Here is a 15,570-nt window from a genome sequence, read left to right on the forward strand (position 1 = left end):
TGTGCGAGGAGATTGAAGGTTAGAATAAAATATTAGGTAGGTTAGGTTAGCGTGGTAGTTAGGTTAGATCAGAAATCTTGTATCAGGAGAATATAATGTGCGAGGAGATTGAAGGTTAGAATAACATATTAGTGAGGTTAGGTTAGCGTGGTAGTTAGGTTAGGTCCGAAATCTTGTATCAGGAGAATATAATGTGCGAGGAGATTGAAGGTTAGAATACAATATTAGTGAGGTTAGGTTAGCGTGGTAGTTAGGTTAGGTCCGAAATCTTGTATCAGGAGAATATAATGTGCGAGGAGATTGAAGGTTAGAATACAATATTAGTGAGGTTAGGTTAGCGTGGGAGTTAGGTTAGGTCCGAAATCTTGTATCAGGAGAATATAATGTGCGAGGAGATTGAAGGTTAGAATAACATATTAGTGAGGTTAGTTTAGCGTGGTAGTTAGGTTAGGTCCGAAATCTTGTATCAGGAGAATATAATGTGCGAGGAGATTGAAGGTTAGAATACAATATTAGTGAGGTTAGGTTAGCGTGGTAGTTAGGTTAGGTCCGAAATCTTGTATCAGGAGAATATAATGTGCGAGGAGATTGTAGGTTAGAATACAATATTAGTGAGGTTAGGTTAGCGTGATAGTTAGCTTAGGTCCGAAATCTTGTATCAGGAGAATATAATGTGCGAGGAGATTGAAGGTTAGGGTAAAATATTAGTGAGGTTAGGTTAGCGTGGTAGTTAGGTTAGGTCCGAAATCTTGTATCAGTAGAATATAATTCTCTTCTCAATCAAAAGTTACGGACTAGAAACCAATTTCGAAAGAAAATTCAAAGGGCTGTAACTTTTGAACTAGTAGCCCATTATGGCGATTTAACTCGTGTGTTGCGAACAGATACTTTATTAAAACCGTCAAAAATCTAGGTGTAGGTATACCAAAGAGGTATACGGACGGCCGTCCGTTTACCCGCCCTGTCTTTTGGCATTCCAAAAACGCTATGACACAAAGGAATAGGCTATAATACAGGAGCGAAATGTTTAATTTTCGAGTTTCGTGGTTTACTCCTTTGACAGCGAAAGGCACAAATCCCAAAATGTTTATAGACTTGCCTGAGTTTTTGGAATTAAAGCAGAATACAGTGACTTTATTGAGAAAGCGGAATAATTGTGCTGACATCTGTCTTTATTATTGGGGACTAACATTTTATCGCCAAATGCAGGACACTTTATTACCACCATTATTTTAGTTGGAACTTACACTTCAAAGATGTCGCCACACTAATTTTATAATGTACTTTATGAAGCTAACGTTAGATGTCAGAGCGCTGTATTTAAAAACCATAGATATATGAAGTTTTAACCTCAAATGCATAATGAATGTTTGTTTATTTTATAGAAAAAAATTAAACTTTGTTATCATTCCTTTCTCGCTTACAGGTTTCAATTAGGGAACTGGCTACTGGGAGTGACAGGAAAGCGGCAGACTCAACCTTTGCGGAATATGATACTGTTCGCTCTGGGTCGTGCAATCGAAGACATGTAGTTCTTGATGGATGAGAAACGTTAGCATTGAATTCGGACAACACAAATTGAAAAGGGAAATGCTTTGTAACCAAAACAGGAGGACACCGTGGAGAACTCGCCGAAAACCCATTCTAATGCAATTCAAACTTCTCAAGGTTAAAATCGGAACGATTACATGATTGCAGCAGCTGGCGATGGTGCAAAGCTATTCTTTAAAGAATTGAGCCTAGAGTTTATTTGATAGAACTACGGTTATAGAAACGGTAGTGAAATTGGCAGCGAAATAAGGCAAAAGTGTTACGCAGTTTGCAATCACGAAAAAATGTGTTGTTTGTGCGATCCTCGTGTGAAAGTTGTTGTAAAACGGTTCAGTTTAATGTACCTGTTATTGAAATTGTTCTTTCAAGGGCTTTTTAATAAACTCCTATGCATAAGAAGTTACGAATTGCAAAAATATATTTTTCTGTTCATTAAGCATGATGTGTTGCCTACAAACCAGGCTACACAAATATCGAGTGCCCATATTCAAATTAGGGATTTGCTTGAATCTCCCCAATCTGCCGTTTTTATTGAGGGTAAAGAGGGCCTCGACGAAGGAATGGCCCAGGGCCCCGAAAAACTTAAAAACGGCACTGCATTTAAGGAATAATAAGTGCAACGTTGCTATTAATCGCATAAATTCAAATAAAATTTGAAAAGAAGGTGCGTACGTGGCGACATCTCAACTAGACTTCTAAAACTATAATTGATAGAAAGTGTATCGATTGCTATGGAGATGGCGCACTAGTCGTTATTGTATTTAATCTATCTATTCAAAAACCGGATCATTAAACTCCAATTGCTCTACAGATCTTGCAAGACAACGTACATTTTGTACTGCCATTTAAGGAATAATAAGTGCGACGTTGCTATTAATCGCATAAATTCAAATGAAATTTTAAAAGAAGTTGCGTACGTGGCGACATCTCAACTAGACTTCTAAAACTATAACTGATAGAAAGTGAATCGATTGCCATGGAGATGGCGCACTAGTACTTATTGTATTTAATCTAGAGTGACTTTATTTATTATTAAATTAGGGAACTGGCTAGTGGCTACTGGGAGTGACAGGAAAGCGTCAGATTCAACCTTTGCGGAATATGATACTGTTCGCTCTGGGTCGTGCAATCGAAGACATGTAGTTCTCGATGGGTGAGAAAAGTTAGCATTGAATTCGGACAACACAAATTGAAAAGGGAAAGGCTTTGTAACCAAAACAGGAGGACACGTTGGAGAACTCGCAGAAAACCCATTCAAACACAATTCAAACTTCTCACCGTTAAAGTCGAAACGATTATACATGATTGTAGCAGCTGCCGATGGGGCGAAGTTATTCGTTAAACAATTAATTGAGCCTTGAGTTCATTCGACAGAACTAAAGTTATAAAAACGGTAGTGAAATTGGCAACGAAACGGAGCGAGTGTTACTTAGTTTGCAAGCACCCAAAAAATGTGTTGTTTGTGCGATCTTTGTGTGAAAGTTGTTGTAAAATGGTTGACTTTAATGTACTTGTATTGAAATTGTTCTTCCAAGTACTTTAAATAAACTCCCATGCATAAGAAGTTACGAATTGCAAAAGCACATGTTCGTTTTCTATTCATTGAGCATGATGTGTTGCCTACAAATCAGGCTACACAAATATCGAGTACCCATATTGAAATTTCGGGCTTTGCTTGATTTTCCCCAATTAAGTACATGAAGGACACCGTAATGAGATAAGTGCTATTGCTACCCTCTGCCGAAATGCTAGAAAATAGTGATCAAAACGAGTCCCTTTTTGCATAAAGGATTTACATTTGAAAACGTAACTTTTTGACATCTAACGTTAGTTTAATGAACTCGCAGCTCGTGTGTTAAAGGAAATCTGTTTCATGTCACTGGTGACATCTGTCCTTATGCTTAAACAACTAATTTAATGGTAATATAGAGGTGCTCCACATTTATTGGTAATATCCGACTCTGCGTTAATTACGCCAGATGACGGGACGGTATTTAAGATCATCAACTATAAACTAAAATCATTCAATGATGTAGGTCTTCAGGCTCTGGTCGTTTTGTATTCTTGTAGGCCAAAATGGACTAACTGAGCCAACGGTCGGATATGACAGAAAAAACTTGATAAATATATAGCCTGGTTTGTACGCAACACATCATACTCAATGTTCGGAAAACTAATTTTCTACTGTTGTCGGTAATTTCTTGCACGGGATTTCGTTTAAAGTCGATAGAACATTCGACACTGGTACGATTTACAATTTTTACTCGAAGTTCGCAAAAATAACAATCCATTTTTCGTGCTTGCAAACTACGTAACACTTTTGTCACGTTCCACTACCGTTTTTGTATCTGTAGTTCTATGGAATGATTCCTCGAAGCTAATTTTTTTTTAAAATAGCTTCGCACCATCTGCAGCTGCTGCAAACATGTGAACGCTTCGATTTTAACGTTGAGATGTTTGAACGGTTTCTCCACCGTGTCCGCCTATTTGGATTACAATTTGTGTTGTCTGAATTCAATGCTAACGTTTCTCATCCATCGAGAACCACATATCTTCCGATCCGATGACCGAGAGCGATCAGTTTCATTTTCCTCAATAGTCTGCCGCTTTCCTGCCACTCCCAGTAGTTCCCTAATTTAACCCTGTAAGAACGAAAGGAGCGATAATAATGTTCATTTTTTGATTAAAAAATAAACAAACTTTTATTTGTACATTTGACTTTGAGGTTAATTGTTATTTGTTAATGTATCTAAGGTTACTGTAAGTAAAAAAAACGCTCTGACATCTAACGTTGGTTTCATGAATTATATTTAAAAATTGTGTAGCGACATCTTCCAGAAATAGGTGTAATTAAAATAATGGTAATAATAAAGTATCCTGCATTTATCGATAACATGTTAGTCTTCTTTAATAATGATAGATGTCAGGACCATGCTTTTGCTTTGAATATTTAATAATTTACAAAAAAACTCAGGAAATTGGTTCTAGTCTATAACTTTTTTTTGAGAAGTCTAATCGAAAAAGTACGAATCGTTTTGAATTCTACGCACCAAAATTACTAAGAAAAAGTGTTTTCTCGAGAAATTTTGGTGCAGTCCACTTTTGATAAAAAAGGAAGGTTAAACCCTGCCTTTTTTTTGGCCCGAAAAAAAAATTGTCTCAGATCGACCGAGAAAAAACATTTTCTTATAGAATGTGGCCTGTAGAATCCATAATTTCAAACAGTTCCAAGATTGGGCTACTAGTTCAAAAGTTACAGCCCTTTGAATTTTCTTTCGAAATTGGTTTCTAGTTAATAACTTTTGATTGAGAAGTCGGATCGAAAAAGTACGAATTGTTTTGGATTCTACGCACCAAAGTTAATAAGAAAAAGTGTTTTCCCGAGAATATTCTTTTCTGAATCATAATTTGTCTTGCATTACTTTTAAAAAAAAGAGAGCCAGAGCCTGTCTTGATGATCTATAAATATGCTCTAAAACCTAGATGGATCACTGGAAAGTCGTCAAAACTGTTTCCAGAGTATTACAAATGACTGTTCGTCAAGAAGGAAAGACTCAAAAATGCCCTGCAAAAGTCATACCCCTAAACCTTATCTGGTTCCTTTATAGAGGTTGCTAGTTCCTTTTAGAAGTAGACGTTTTTTGGATGGTGCCGGTGTCACACAGCCTTGGAAAAGGGAAAGTTTTGGATAGCTATGGAAAGAACATAGACACCTCTATCGGAAAGATTGAGGAATGTTCTTATAAAACGTTGGAAAGCACTTCGAGGCGGAATTCGGTCCTTCTCTAAAGTCTTTTGCGGGCTCTTGTAAACGTGTTGGTTCAGGACATTCGAAAGCTTTCCTGAAATACCTCTGCACTTCAAAAAACAACCAGCTCTCTGCCGCCTTTTTAGCGCATTTTTGAAAAAAATACGCTATTATATTCGTTATGGCTGGCAGGCCGGCTGTCCGCGTGAGATCTCCACAACTACAATACCTAGAGAATTCAAATTTTCACTAAAAGCTTTCTGCTATAGTGTAGATGTGCAGGCACTAGTCTATTTTGAGTTAGATTACTTGTGAGATCGATAATTGAAGAAAATAATTTCGATATGGGTTTCGGAGGTGCTATATTTTTACCGTTAGATAGCGCTACCAGTATAAAAGCTTATTATTTACTTTGTGATTTGTTTTACAAAATGAAGACGCACCGTCAATTGAAATTAAATAAAATTAATTATTTAACGCAGCCAAAATTACTCGTGAGATCGATAATTTTAAACTTCGCTAATAAAATACTGACCTGCATTACCAAAAATGCGCTTTAATAATGCATATGCTGATTTACAACTTGTTTTTTTTTAAAGAGAACTATTTCTTAGGCCCTTGCCCAGACTTTTTTAGACCAATTCCAGTTTTCTGGGTTCGCCTACTTCTGAAAAGTGTATATAGGTGCTTTAGTGCTAGTCCAATGGTTCACGGGGGCACTTTCGAGGTTCCGAAATGTGCCAGAAAATATACCCTGCGGGCACTCCTTTACTACCTACAGCCAGTGTTCTCGAATTGATCTTTACTCGACAGTCTTTTGTACCAAAGATGTCTTGAGCACCCTCTATTAATTTTAATAGGAACACTAGGCGTATTGCCTGATCATGCAAATCGCTTCCATCTTTGGTATTTCGCTTCATACTAGGGGTAGATACCCCAGGGCAATACTGGCTTTAAAAAGTGTGCAGTTTGGAGAACAACAGTACAACCTAATTATCACCAGGAATAAAATTAAACAAAACAAAGAAAGGTTTATTTGTTATAATTTTAAACTTGTTTGATACAGACATAATGCACATTACATAAAAAATGGTAGTGCACAAAAATACATTCAGTAGATCTACATCAAAGTGGAATTTATATTTCGCCTACGTTTTAACACAAAAACTAAACAAACTCAAAAGTAGTACAGACTTTTCCTGTAGAAAATTACAGAAGAAATGGGACTATTACAATCGCGAACGGAAAGATTGAGAAAGTGTGATTATACGAAAACTAATTTAATTTGTCAAGGACTTACTTAAGATATAAAACCTAAAAGTATTGCAATAACTACAATCAATTAGTAATTATTTGTAATAATTTAACTTATGAAATGACTTTTCAAATACTTCATCATACCGAAAGTACGAAAACGTTTAGTACCGATCACCTTAAACAGTGCATCGTCGCAAATAGCGAACTGTTTATTTTTCGGATCGTACAGATCGCGCTCTTTGATAATCTCCCAAATCTTTTTGACAACCTCGTGACGCGCCATCGAGCTCTGTCCGACTAACGCCGCCAATTCTGGCGATAACGTCATGCTTTTAGTATAACCGCTTCCGGCACGTTTGGCGCCGCCGCCTCCGCCAGCACCCTGTAACATTACAGTAGAAATCGAAACGAGTGAAATTGATAAAACTTACGCCGCCTTTCTTGGCGCCCTTTTTGGTTTTAGCCCAGTCTTCGTCGGAGTCCGACTCGGATCCCTTCTTCTTCTTCGGGGGAAGCTTGCGAGTTTTCGGAGGCTTGGATTTTTTCGGCGAGTACTCCTCCTCGGATTCGCCTTCGTCGGACGGCTCGCTCGCCTCAGAATCGGAGGCCTTCTTGGAGCGCTTGGCGGGCGCCGCTTTTTTGCCGCCGGCCCGTTTACCGTCCTTCTTTTCGTCCTCGGAGCCCTCCTCGTCCTCATCGCCCTCCTCCTCTTCGTCGTCCTCGTTCTCTTCCTCCTCCTCGTCGGACTCTGATTTTTTCGCCTTCTTTTTAGCACCGGTGTCTTTAGAATTTACGTACTCCATAACTAGAGTGTCAATCTCTTTTTTGCGGGATAGCAAGTTCGCGTCGAGCTTTTTCTCGAGCTGCTGGCGGACCTTTTTCGCAGACGTCGTTGCGAGATCGGCGTCTTTCAAGATTGCTGTAATTTTTCGTTATTTTAGTTATAATGCCGACCGCCGTATGCGCCACCTTACAATTCAAAGGCGGCAAACAACTTGTTTAAGCGCCAAATGAAGAAAAATAAATAATTATTTCTGGGCCCTTGCCCTAATTTAACGGCAATATTTGTGTGAACAATTAAATATTGACCCAAAATTAATGTCGGATACGAACTTGGCGAGTCTATTACAAGTCAAGTACGTTAACGTCAACAGTCAAATTTGATAAAAAAATTATTTAACCGCCCATAAATCGAGGGAGAAAAACACCTACATAAATCGCTCAAATTTTTCTGAACAGTTTTTCTTAACGGTATTTTGAATATAACGGCGTAAATGCAGAGATATTTCAAAATAAGTGCCAATGTAAATTGATGGCTGCTACACTGGCGTCATACAGCCATTGTTTGTGTATAGCACAAACACAAATTCGACAAGAGTAAAATGCCCGATTTTCACTGTGAACCCGTAAAATGACATTAAGAAAAATTGTTCAGAAAAAAATTACAAACTTTGTTTTGTATATTTCAACTCGCTACGTGCCCAAATTAGCAATAATTTTAAGCTTACCGGTAATTTCCTTACGGAGATCCTCTTTAGAGATGTCTGCCATTTTCACGCACAGAAAAAGATGACTACACGACAAATAAAGACGCAAACAAGATACCGAACGAGTACAAAACAAAATGCACGAAGGCCGCTTCGGTCATTCTCGGCCAACAATTTTCACTTTCCAATCATTTAAATAGAGAATTTTCGTACAATTAATGCGATTAACATTTAAATTAAGAAAATTAAATTTATTTCTTTCACGAAGGATTCAAATCCGATTTTCTTAATAAAATTCCATCATAACAGTTGGAAGTGTCTCTTGTATGTAAAGCTCGGTTGATGTGTAGGTTGAGTTGCCTATGCTCCGGCGTTGACGCAAACTTTTTCCCTAATTTTCCAAAAGGTTCTTGCATTACCTGAAAATTATAAATACATCATTAAAAATTCCTTTATGTTCAAAGATTTCTCTTTACTTAATTTCTTCAACCATTTTTTGATTTTCTTGTATCCTTTCTTGTACCTTCTCTGTGAAATAAAGATGCAAAGCATACCCCCTGCACATTTTATGGGCGAATGAGATAACACCTCGTAACTCGTTCACCCTCATTTTGTTCACAGTCGAAGAAATATTAATTAAGTATAGTAAGTTTGCGTAGTACGTTCGTGAAGCTAAAAAAGAATTTTTATACTCTCAAAAATATCTATGTATTCTCTACTAATTTTCTGTTTCGTAAGATTTCTTGTTTTTATCAACTAATTTTACATATATTCATAGAATTCCTTTAATTTAGTTTTATTTTCGCATAGTCATTCCCCACCTATTTTACCTCAATTGCAATTGGTTAAAATTCCCAAATTTATGCTTCTCAGATCCAGAGTATCTCCATTTCGTTGTTTTCTTTCTTTTCCTGAAGGTTTTTATACGAAGTGTGTGGTCTTCTAAAAAATGTTGTTTCATTTGCCATCGTTATTTCTCTAGAACCTTTTTCCTCAGATTTTCCGCTACCTACTTCTTTATAAAATTTGCTATAAACCTCCTAATTTTCTCAAAATTTTCATTTATTCGTACAAATTTTCTGACATTGTCCCAGAATATTTTCTAATCTTATATTTCTATACATTTCCCAGATATTCCGAGGCAAAAGAAGTAGAAGAAGAATCAGTAATTAATAAATATAAGGTAAATTTGATTTTTGAAGGGTACGGACGTATTCGGACTTTTAATTATTTTCTGTATGTTTGTGAAAAATCGATTTTTAGTAGAAACCGTAAGAAAAACAAGAGTACATTTTACAGGATGGACTTTCTTTGTGCATAAAAATTGCTTTTTAATAATTAAAAATAAAAAAGTTGATCATTATTTTTCTATTTCTACTGTTAAATTTTTGGTTTTTATTAGTACCTACTTCAAATGTTCTTTCCAGAGTAGCTCCAATGTTTCTGCAATAGTTCTAACGTATCCTAACCTATTCGCGGGAGTTATCCTGTTTTGTTGGTTATGGTATATCATTCTTTGCGGAAGAATATAAGAAAAACACCTATTTTTAATTCTGTTTTAGTTCGAGCATGTCCAGTCCAGAAACGGTAGATGACGAAGAAGAGGAAGCAGAAGACCCAATTGATTTGGAGTATGAAACCGAACTCAGTTTATTTATTAGTGAACAGGAGCTTTTGATCAATCACAATGTTAATCGAGAAAGTATCAAACAGGAGGGAGTTAGCAGAAAGGATAGTCAAGGTAATGCAGTCTCAATTGGAGATTGCATCTCATTTATGAGGTACTTTTCCAAATTTGTAGACGTACGTATCCAGTTAAAGAGATGACTGTGTTACTCATTTTTAGAAATAGTACGAACACCATTTGAGAACAAGATTTGCAACTCCCAACGAAAGCAATATTCTGTATATTATATACCAGTACGTTCGACAGTAGCTGAATTTAACTGTTCTTATTGTGATTACATAACTAAGTGGAAGAACAATTTAACTGCCCATATGAGTGGCCGTCATCGTGCAACGACATTTAAATATCCACATTGCGAGTACGTAAGAAAGTGGATGCGTTCTTTACCGGTGTTTAAATGTAATTGTTGTACTTATGCGACCAAATGGAAGTATAATCTCACTGCACACGTTAGTGGTCGTCATGGCTCAACGTTTTTGCTTTTACATCACAAGGGCCAAGTGGATCAAGGTCCAGTGAAACCAGAAACCACTCCAATTTCAAAGAAAAAAACTGAAAGTTCTTTTGATATACATAATCATCGATCAGAGAAAGTAGAAGATAGTCTCGCAAAAACCATATTTTGGCGCCATTACGTCGATCTTCTCCTAAATGCTACCCCGGCTACGGATTTCGATAGGTCAAACCGATGGAAAAATAAATTTGTGCCAAATATTGTCGCCAAATGTGAACAGTGTGATTTTGTTTCGAAATCGAAACAGTCCCTAGCTCTGCATGTTTGTCGGTTCCAGCCCTACTTGGTTGATCGCATGAAAATCTGCTATAATTCGGATGGCTTTAAGTGCATTCATTGCGATTATTCAACCAAATTTAATAAGAGGTTGTCTCTGCACATGCAGAGTTGCCATTTGGAACTTTAGTTATGACGTGAGGTCGAGAATTTTTTACTGTTGAATGGTCTGTGCCTATCTCAAAGAAACATGCCGTGTAAACTTCAAGTTATAGAATGTAAATATGTACATTGTATTTTTTTAAGTTTAAGAATAAAATGATGATTTCCTTGTATGTTCTATTGCTCCAAAGCTCAAATGCTTTAAATTAATTTAACAAAAATGAGTATTAAGTATCGTTAATTTCCCCATCATGCTTTAGGTCCACGATGGCAGACAAGTAATGGTCCTTATTGTATACCTGACACTTTTCATGTTTTTCTGGTAATGGCAAGGAAAAGCTCAGGGAGATCAGTACTACCAAAGGCACTGCAAGCTTCCCAGAACCGGGACGGAAAGAGTACAAAAGGAACAGGGCCTAGAAAACCTTGAAAAAGATCTGAACCTTTCTGGAAAAGGCATTTGGAAATAAACACTTAAGAATCTGGAAGGTGTTTAAAACACTTTCCATAGACTTCATTTTTAAGGGTCTTTTCTTGGGTTTCTAGGACCGAGACAAATCTATTATAAGTGAAAGAACCTAGAAGGCTTTGGAGAGCTTTCGATTGTTCCGAAAAATGGAAGGCTTTCAGAACCTTCTGCGGACTTTTCAAAGCATTGATTCTTTTCAGAGAAAAGAGCCTTTTGTAAGTTGTATAGAAAGTTCTAAACTACCCTGAAAGTGCAAGATTCTGATTACTTTTGAATTGAATACTGTATGAAACTATTAGAATGCTTTCCGTGCACTGTATCAGTGCGAGATAAACAGCCCCAAGCCAAAATACCATTAAACTTTCAAAGCGGTAGTATAAATATATTTATAAACAAAATTATGTCTCTGTTCAAGTAAATTAAATCACAATTTGAGTCATTCCCGAAAGACGTCTGCATGTTTGGAATTAACATGCACAGTAAGGCTCTGCTTCCACTTTGTTTCATGATCACAATGTGCACATTTAAATTTGTTAAGCCCGTGGCGGCCGCTCACGTGTATAGCCAAACACGGTTTCCACTTTGTGCTGTAATCGCAATGCGGACATTTAAACTTGGCGGATCCGTGTTGGCTTTTGATGTGGTATTTTAAGGAATGCCTCCAGGTTGTCGTGTAATCGCACTTTGCACATTTCAATTCTTCGACACCGTGACGACCGTTTACGTGTATCATTAAACACGGTCTCCAATTCGTTGTATAGTCGCATTGGGAACATTTGAATTTCTTGGAACCGTGGCGACTTTTAATGTGATAAGTTAATGAGGTCTTCCACTTTGTTGTGTAATTGCAGAGTGAACAGTTTAATCGACCGGAATCGTGGCGGGCACTTAAATGTTGCTTTAAACACCGTTTTGATTTTGTGCAGTAGTCACAGTATGCACAATTGTATTCTGTTGGGGTACGATGGCCAATCACGTGCTTGATTAGAGACAGTTTTGACCGTGCCTTATAATTACAATCTTCACATTTAAATTCATTCGAACGATGCCTAGAGTTCACGTGTACAGTTAAAGTGTGCTTCCGCTTTGTTTTATAATCACACTGTCCACATTGAAAAACAAAATCCGAGCGGTGATGTACGTTTAGATGAAACATTAAGTCGTGTTCCTTCGTTGTGATGTACTCACAGTGTGCACACGAAAACCCTTCAATCTCGCTCATTATTGGCACTTGTTGTTCAGTTCCGTCATCGATTTCAAGCTCCTCTTTCGGCAGTATGAAGTGCATCATTTCCTCCTGGTTGTTAAAAGTCATGTACACCTCATCATCACTAAATGTTGAATCTTCATCCTCCAGTGATTCTTGTTTAATGTACTTGCTAGCCATAATTTCTGTTAGAATGCCAAATAGCAGAAAAAACTTGGGAGTGCAAAAGGACTTGAATTTCCAAAAAAATCCTCCAAATGAGAATAGTTATTTTGTACAACGTAGACTTTGATGCAATGCAACTAATCGTGAGACGTTGGAACTACTACTTTGTCATTGAACTATACAAACAGGATGACGTAACATTTTTGTTTAAAGTGACATCTGTTATAATGGTTACACCTCCGACACTTTTAGTTCCTATAATTGACACTCCTCAAATATCAATCGAAAAGCATATTTGTGCATTGTGAAGGCATTGAAATTTTTAAATTTAATTTAATTTTAGTGCCAATGCGTAGACATTAAAAATAAATTAAATGCAGAATCGAAAATCGTTTTAATATCACAAATAAGTTGAATATTTACACTTAAACTAACCAACAACAATTCCCTACCCTTTACTCGTGAAATAATTTTTTTGGCTGCTGATTGGATGCGTCTCCATTTTCCTAAAACAAAATTTGAACCTGACCTGAAACCGCTCGACGGATTTGTACCTGTTTCAATTGATGAAATCGGCGCAACACCATTTCCTTCGGAGTTAACTCCTTCAACTGGTAGGAGAGCTCCGATTGGTTACGCAGGGGAGTGTGCCCGCTTGGTTGCAACTCGACCGCATACTTCGAAGTGTCCGATACTAAGATCTTGATCTCGTTCGCTTCGCTCGTAAGTCGATTGAGCAAAGCTAATGATCCCTGATAATTGTCGTCGATGAGCGTACATACCTCCCTGTTCTCCCGTTCTGAGTTCCCGGGGCAAAATTCGGTTGTCTCTTTGGCGAGAGTTGCGACATTCTCCTGTAAATTAAGGCGTTATCCTAAGACAAAAGGGACACTTGCTTACGCTTAGCGAATTTCGAACTTTGTGCAAATCCGAAACGGTTGCAGCAACAAAATCCTGATCCGTAGCCTCGTCGGCAATTTGTGACAATTTCTCTTTCTCGGACCCCCACAGTGCGTCCGTAGACGATTTGTAGGAGTCGAGTACCTGGCTTGAATCGTGCGTGGTCTTATCGATAAACTCGGTCACCTCGTTCGACGTGGTGTCCAAAACGCGGTCGCATCCTTTCTCAAACTCGGCGACGACGTTTGGTAGTTTCCCATCAACTGTTTTTCGAAGGTTTTCGATCAGTTGTAAGGCGCGTAAATCGCCGTCGGACTCTTTGCGGAGCTCCCCTTTGAGAGCGTCAAACTTCGCGTTTACCGCCGCGAACATTTCATCGCGAATTTTCGCGAGCGAAGCTAACTTCTTCTCACCGGCCTCTCTTTGTCTCGAGAGGCTCCCGCCCAATTGGTCGATGTTCTCGAAAATTTCGGCGCAAAGGATTTTGATGTCAGCGGAGGTCGAGTCGAAGGGTAATTGGGAGAAGGCTTTCGAAACGCGCAAGCCCAAGCTCTCAACGTTGGCAACTTTGTTTTCCAGGTGAGGTCTCAGTGTGTTCTCCATGATCGTCTTAAAGTTGGAAAGGTTGGAGATTTGCCAGTCGTCGAGTTTGCGCTTGAGATCGGTCAGTCGGCGGCCTTGCGCCTGCTGGCAATTTTTCAAGGACGCACCCGCCTGCTGGTATGGTACGTTGTCTGCGTTCTGCACGTTGTCCTGGACGGTTAGAATTTGGCGCAGAAGGTCGTTGACAAGCTCCGATTGCTGGTTATGATAACTCCTGGTGACATTTGCCAACTTCTCATTGAAAGACATTGAACCCTTAGCGTATTCACCGTACTCCCTCACTATGTCCTGGCACATCGCCCGAACTTTGACGCTTACCATTTTCCTGGTGTTGTTATTGTCGTTGGTGACCTTGTAGAGATACTCGATCTTCTCGCGCAACGTCGACTCATTGAGCGAACCCGATTTGACCCTCTCGTGTAGGCTTTTCGCACTTTTGTACAGATTTTCCGCAGACCTCTCATAGGACGATGCGAGGTACTCGTTTTCCTGTTTCTCGGACGCGATCCGCGCGTACTCCACCTTCATCTTGGCAAGCTCGCTCTGCGTCGCACCGTACGATTTGATCAACGCGTCCTGCTCGACCCGAAAGTTCTCCTTCTCCTCCTCCAGCAGCCTCAGTTTCTCGCCGAACGCGTTAATCGACGCGACCGCCTGCGATAACTGCTCGTCGGTCGCCTGGCGCGTCGCCACCAGCTGATCGTAATTCTCGGGGTTGATCACGACGCCGCCGCGTCCCTGCGCGGCGTCTAGGTCTCTTCGAAGCGAAGAGATTTCGTCCGCGTATTCGTTCATTAGCGACTTTTGGGATGTTCGACGATTAATGATCGGTTTGTTTGTGATCGTTCGAGCTTTAGAGACGTAGTCGAGGGTGTTCAGCGATTCGTCTAAGCTCGACACCGAAAAGGAAATCGTCGCGATGAATATTGTCTTCGCCTTTCCTCCCAGACTGTCTCGTAGGATTCTTGTCAACTTTGAGTCTCTAAAGGAAATAAACGCAGTATGAATTTTCCGAAACACCCTGTACGTATTGTGGGGAAATAAAATAATTAGCGCATTTTTTACGAATTAAAAAAATGTGCTTATTGCTTGCGTTTCATTGGGCCGTCTGTCTGTCTGTCAGGGCCCACTTGTGCGGTTTTGAACTACTTTTAGGCGGATCCTTATAGAGTCCTAGAATTTTTTGCAATTAAATTTAGTTGTCTTAAGAGCCCCCCCCCCCCCTTCCATGAATTATTTTCTAATGGGCATGCGACAATTACTTGATCTCAGATGCCAAGTAAAACTTTTGAAAATTGAAGGGGGGGGGGGGACACATTCTACCTGTCATGCTATTCCAATAAATGGCCTCGAGAAAATGCACTGTTCTCTATCGTCTACCGTCCATTTTTCTGACGGGACTGGTTTTATCCGTCATGGTACTTTAATGAAAGGTCTCAATTAAGGGAATGAATTTCTACCAACCACAGCCCATTTCCTCAACCCTTTATCAAGTGGGCAAGTGGAACGTCTCGACGAGACACATCTACTGGTAAAGTCAAACTTTCAATACAGAAGTCTGCGGAAAGGAGTGGAGAAGAGAAGGAGGGTATTCTCAAAGGGCG

General features: G+C 39.0%; 3 protein-coding genes across 3 annotated transcripts; 1 reads left to right on the forward strand and 2 right to left on the reverse strand.

Annotated features, from left to right (window-relative positions):
- Positions 1-6,394: 6,394 nt before the first annotated feature.
- Positions 6,395-8,220, reverse strand: LOC116170333 (nucleolin-like). Its single transcript, XM_031486650.1, has 3 exons — positions 8,065-8,220; positions 6,988-7,475; positions 6,395-6,938 (listed from the first exon to the last, which is right to left on the reverse strand). The coding sequence occupies exons 1-3, from the start codon at positions 8,105-8,107 to the stop codon at positions 6,663-6,665; spliced, it is 807 nt and encodes a 268-aa protein (XP_031342510.1). The 5' UTR covers positions 8,108-8,220; the 3' UTR covers positions 6,395-6,662.
- A 1,282-nt stretch (positions 8,221-9,502) lies between these two features.
- LOC116170334 lies at positions 9,503-10,793 on the forward strand. The gene is made up of 3 exons (XM_031486651.1): positions 9,503-9,547; positions 9,606-9,784; positions 9,890-10,793. Exons 2-3 carry the CDS (start codon positions 9,613-9,615, stop codon positions 10,648-10,650), a joined length of 933 nt encoding a protein of 310 aa, XP_031342511.1. The 5' UTR covers positions 9,503-9,547; positions 9,606-9,612; the 3' UTR covers positions 10,651-10,793.
- Positions 10,794-12,833: 2,040 nt separating this feature from the next.
- On the reverse strand, positions 12,834-15,131 carry LOC116170335 (kinesin-like protein KIF11-B). The gene is made up of 3 exons (XM_031486652.1): positions 13,364-15,131; positions 13,018-13,317; positions 12,834-12,969 (listed from the first exon to the last, which is right to left on the reverse strand). The coding sequence occupies exons 1-3, from the start codon at positions 14,759-14,761 to the stop codon at positions 12,919-12,921; spliced, it is 1,749 nt and encodes a 582-aa protein (XP_031342512.1). The 5' UTR covers positions 14,762-15,131; the 3' UTR covers positions 12,834-12,918.
- Positions 15,132-15,570: the final 439 nt, after the last annotated feature.

Source organism: Photinus pyralis, unplaced genomic scaffold, assembly GCF_008802855.1.
Source record: "Photinus pyralis isolate 1611_PpyrPB1 unplaced genomic scaffold, Ppyr1.3 Ppyr1.4_LG5, whole genome shotgun sequence".
NCBI classification, from domain to species: Eukaryota; Metazoa; Arthropoda; class Insecta; order Coleoptera; family Lampyridae; genus Photinus; species Photinus pyralis.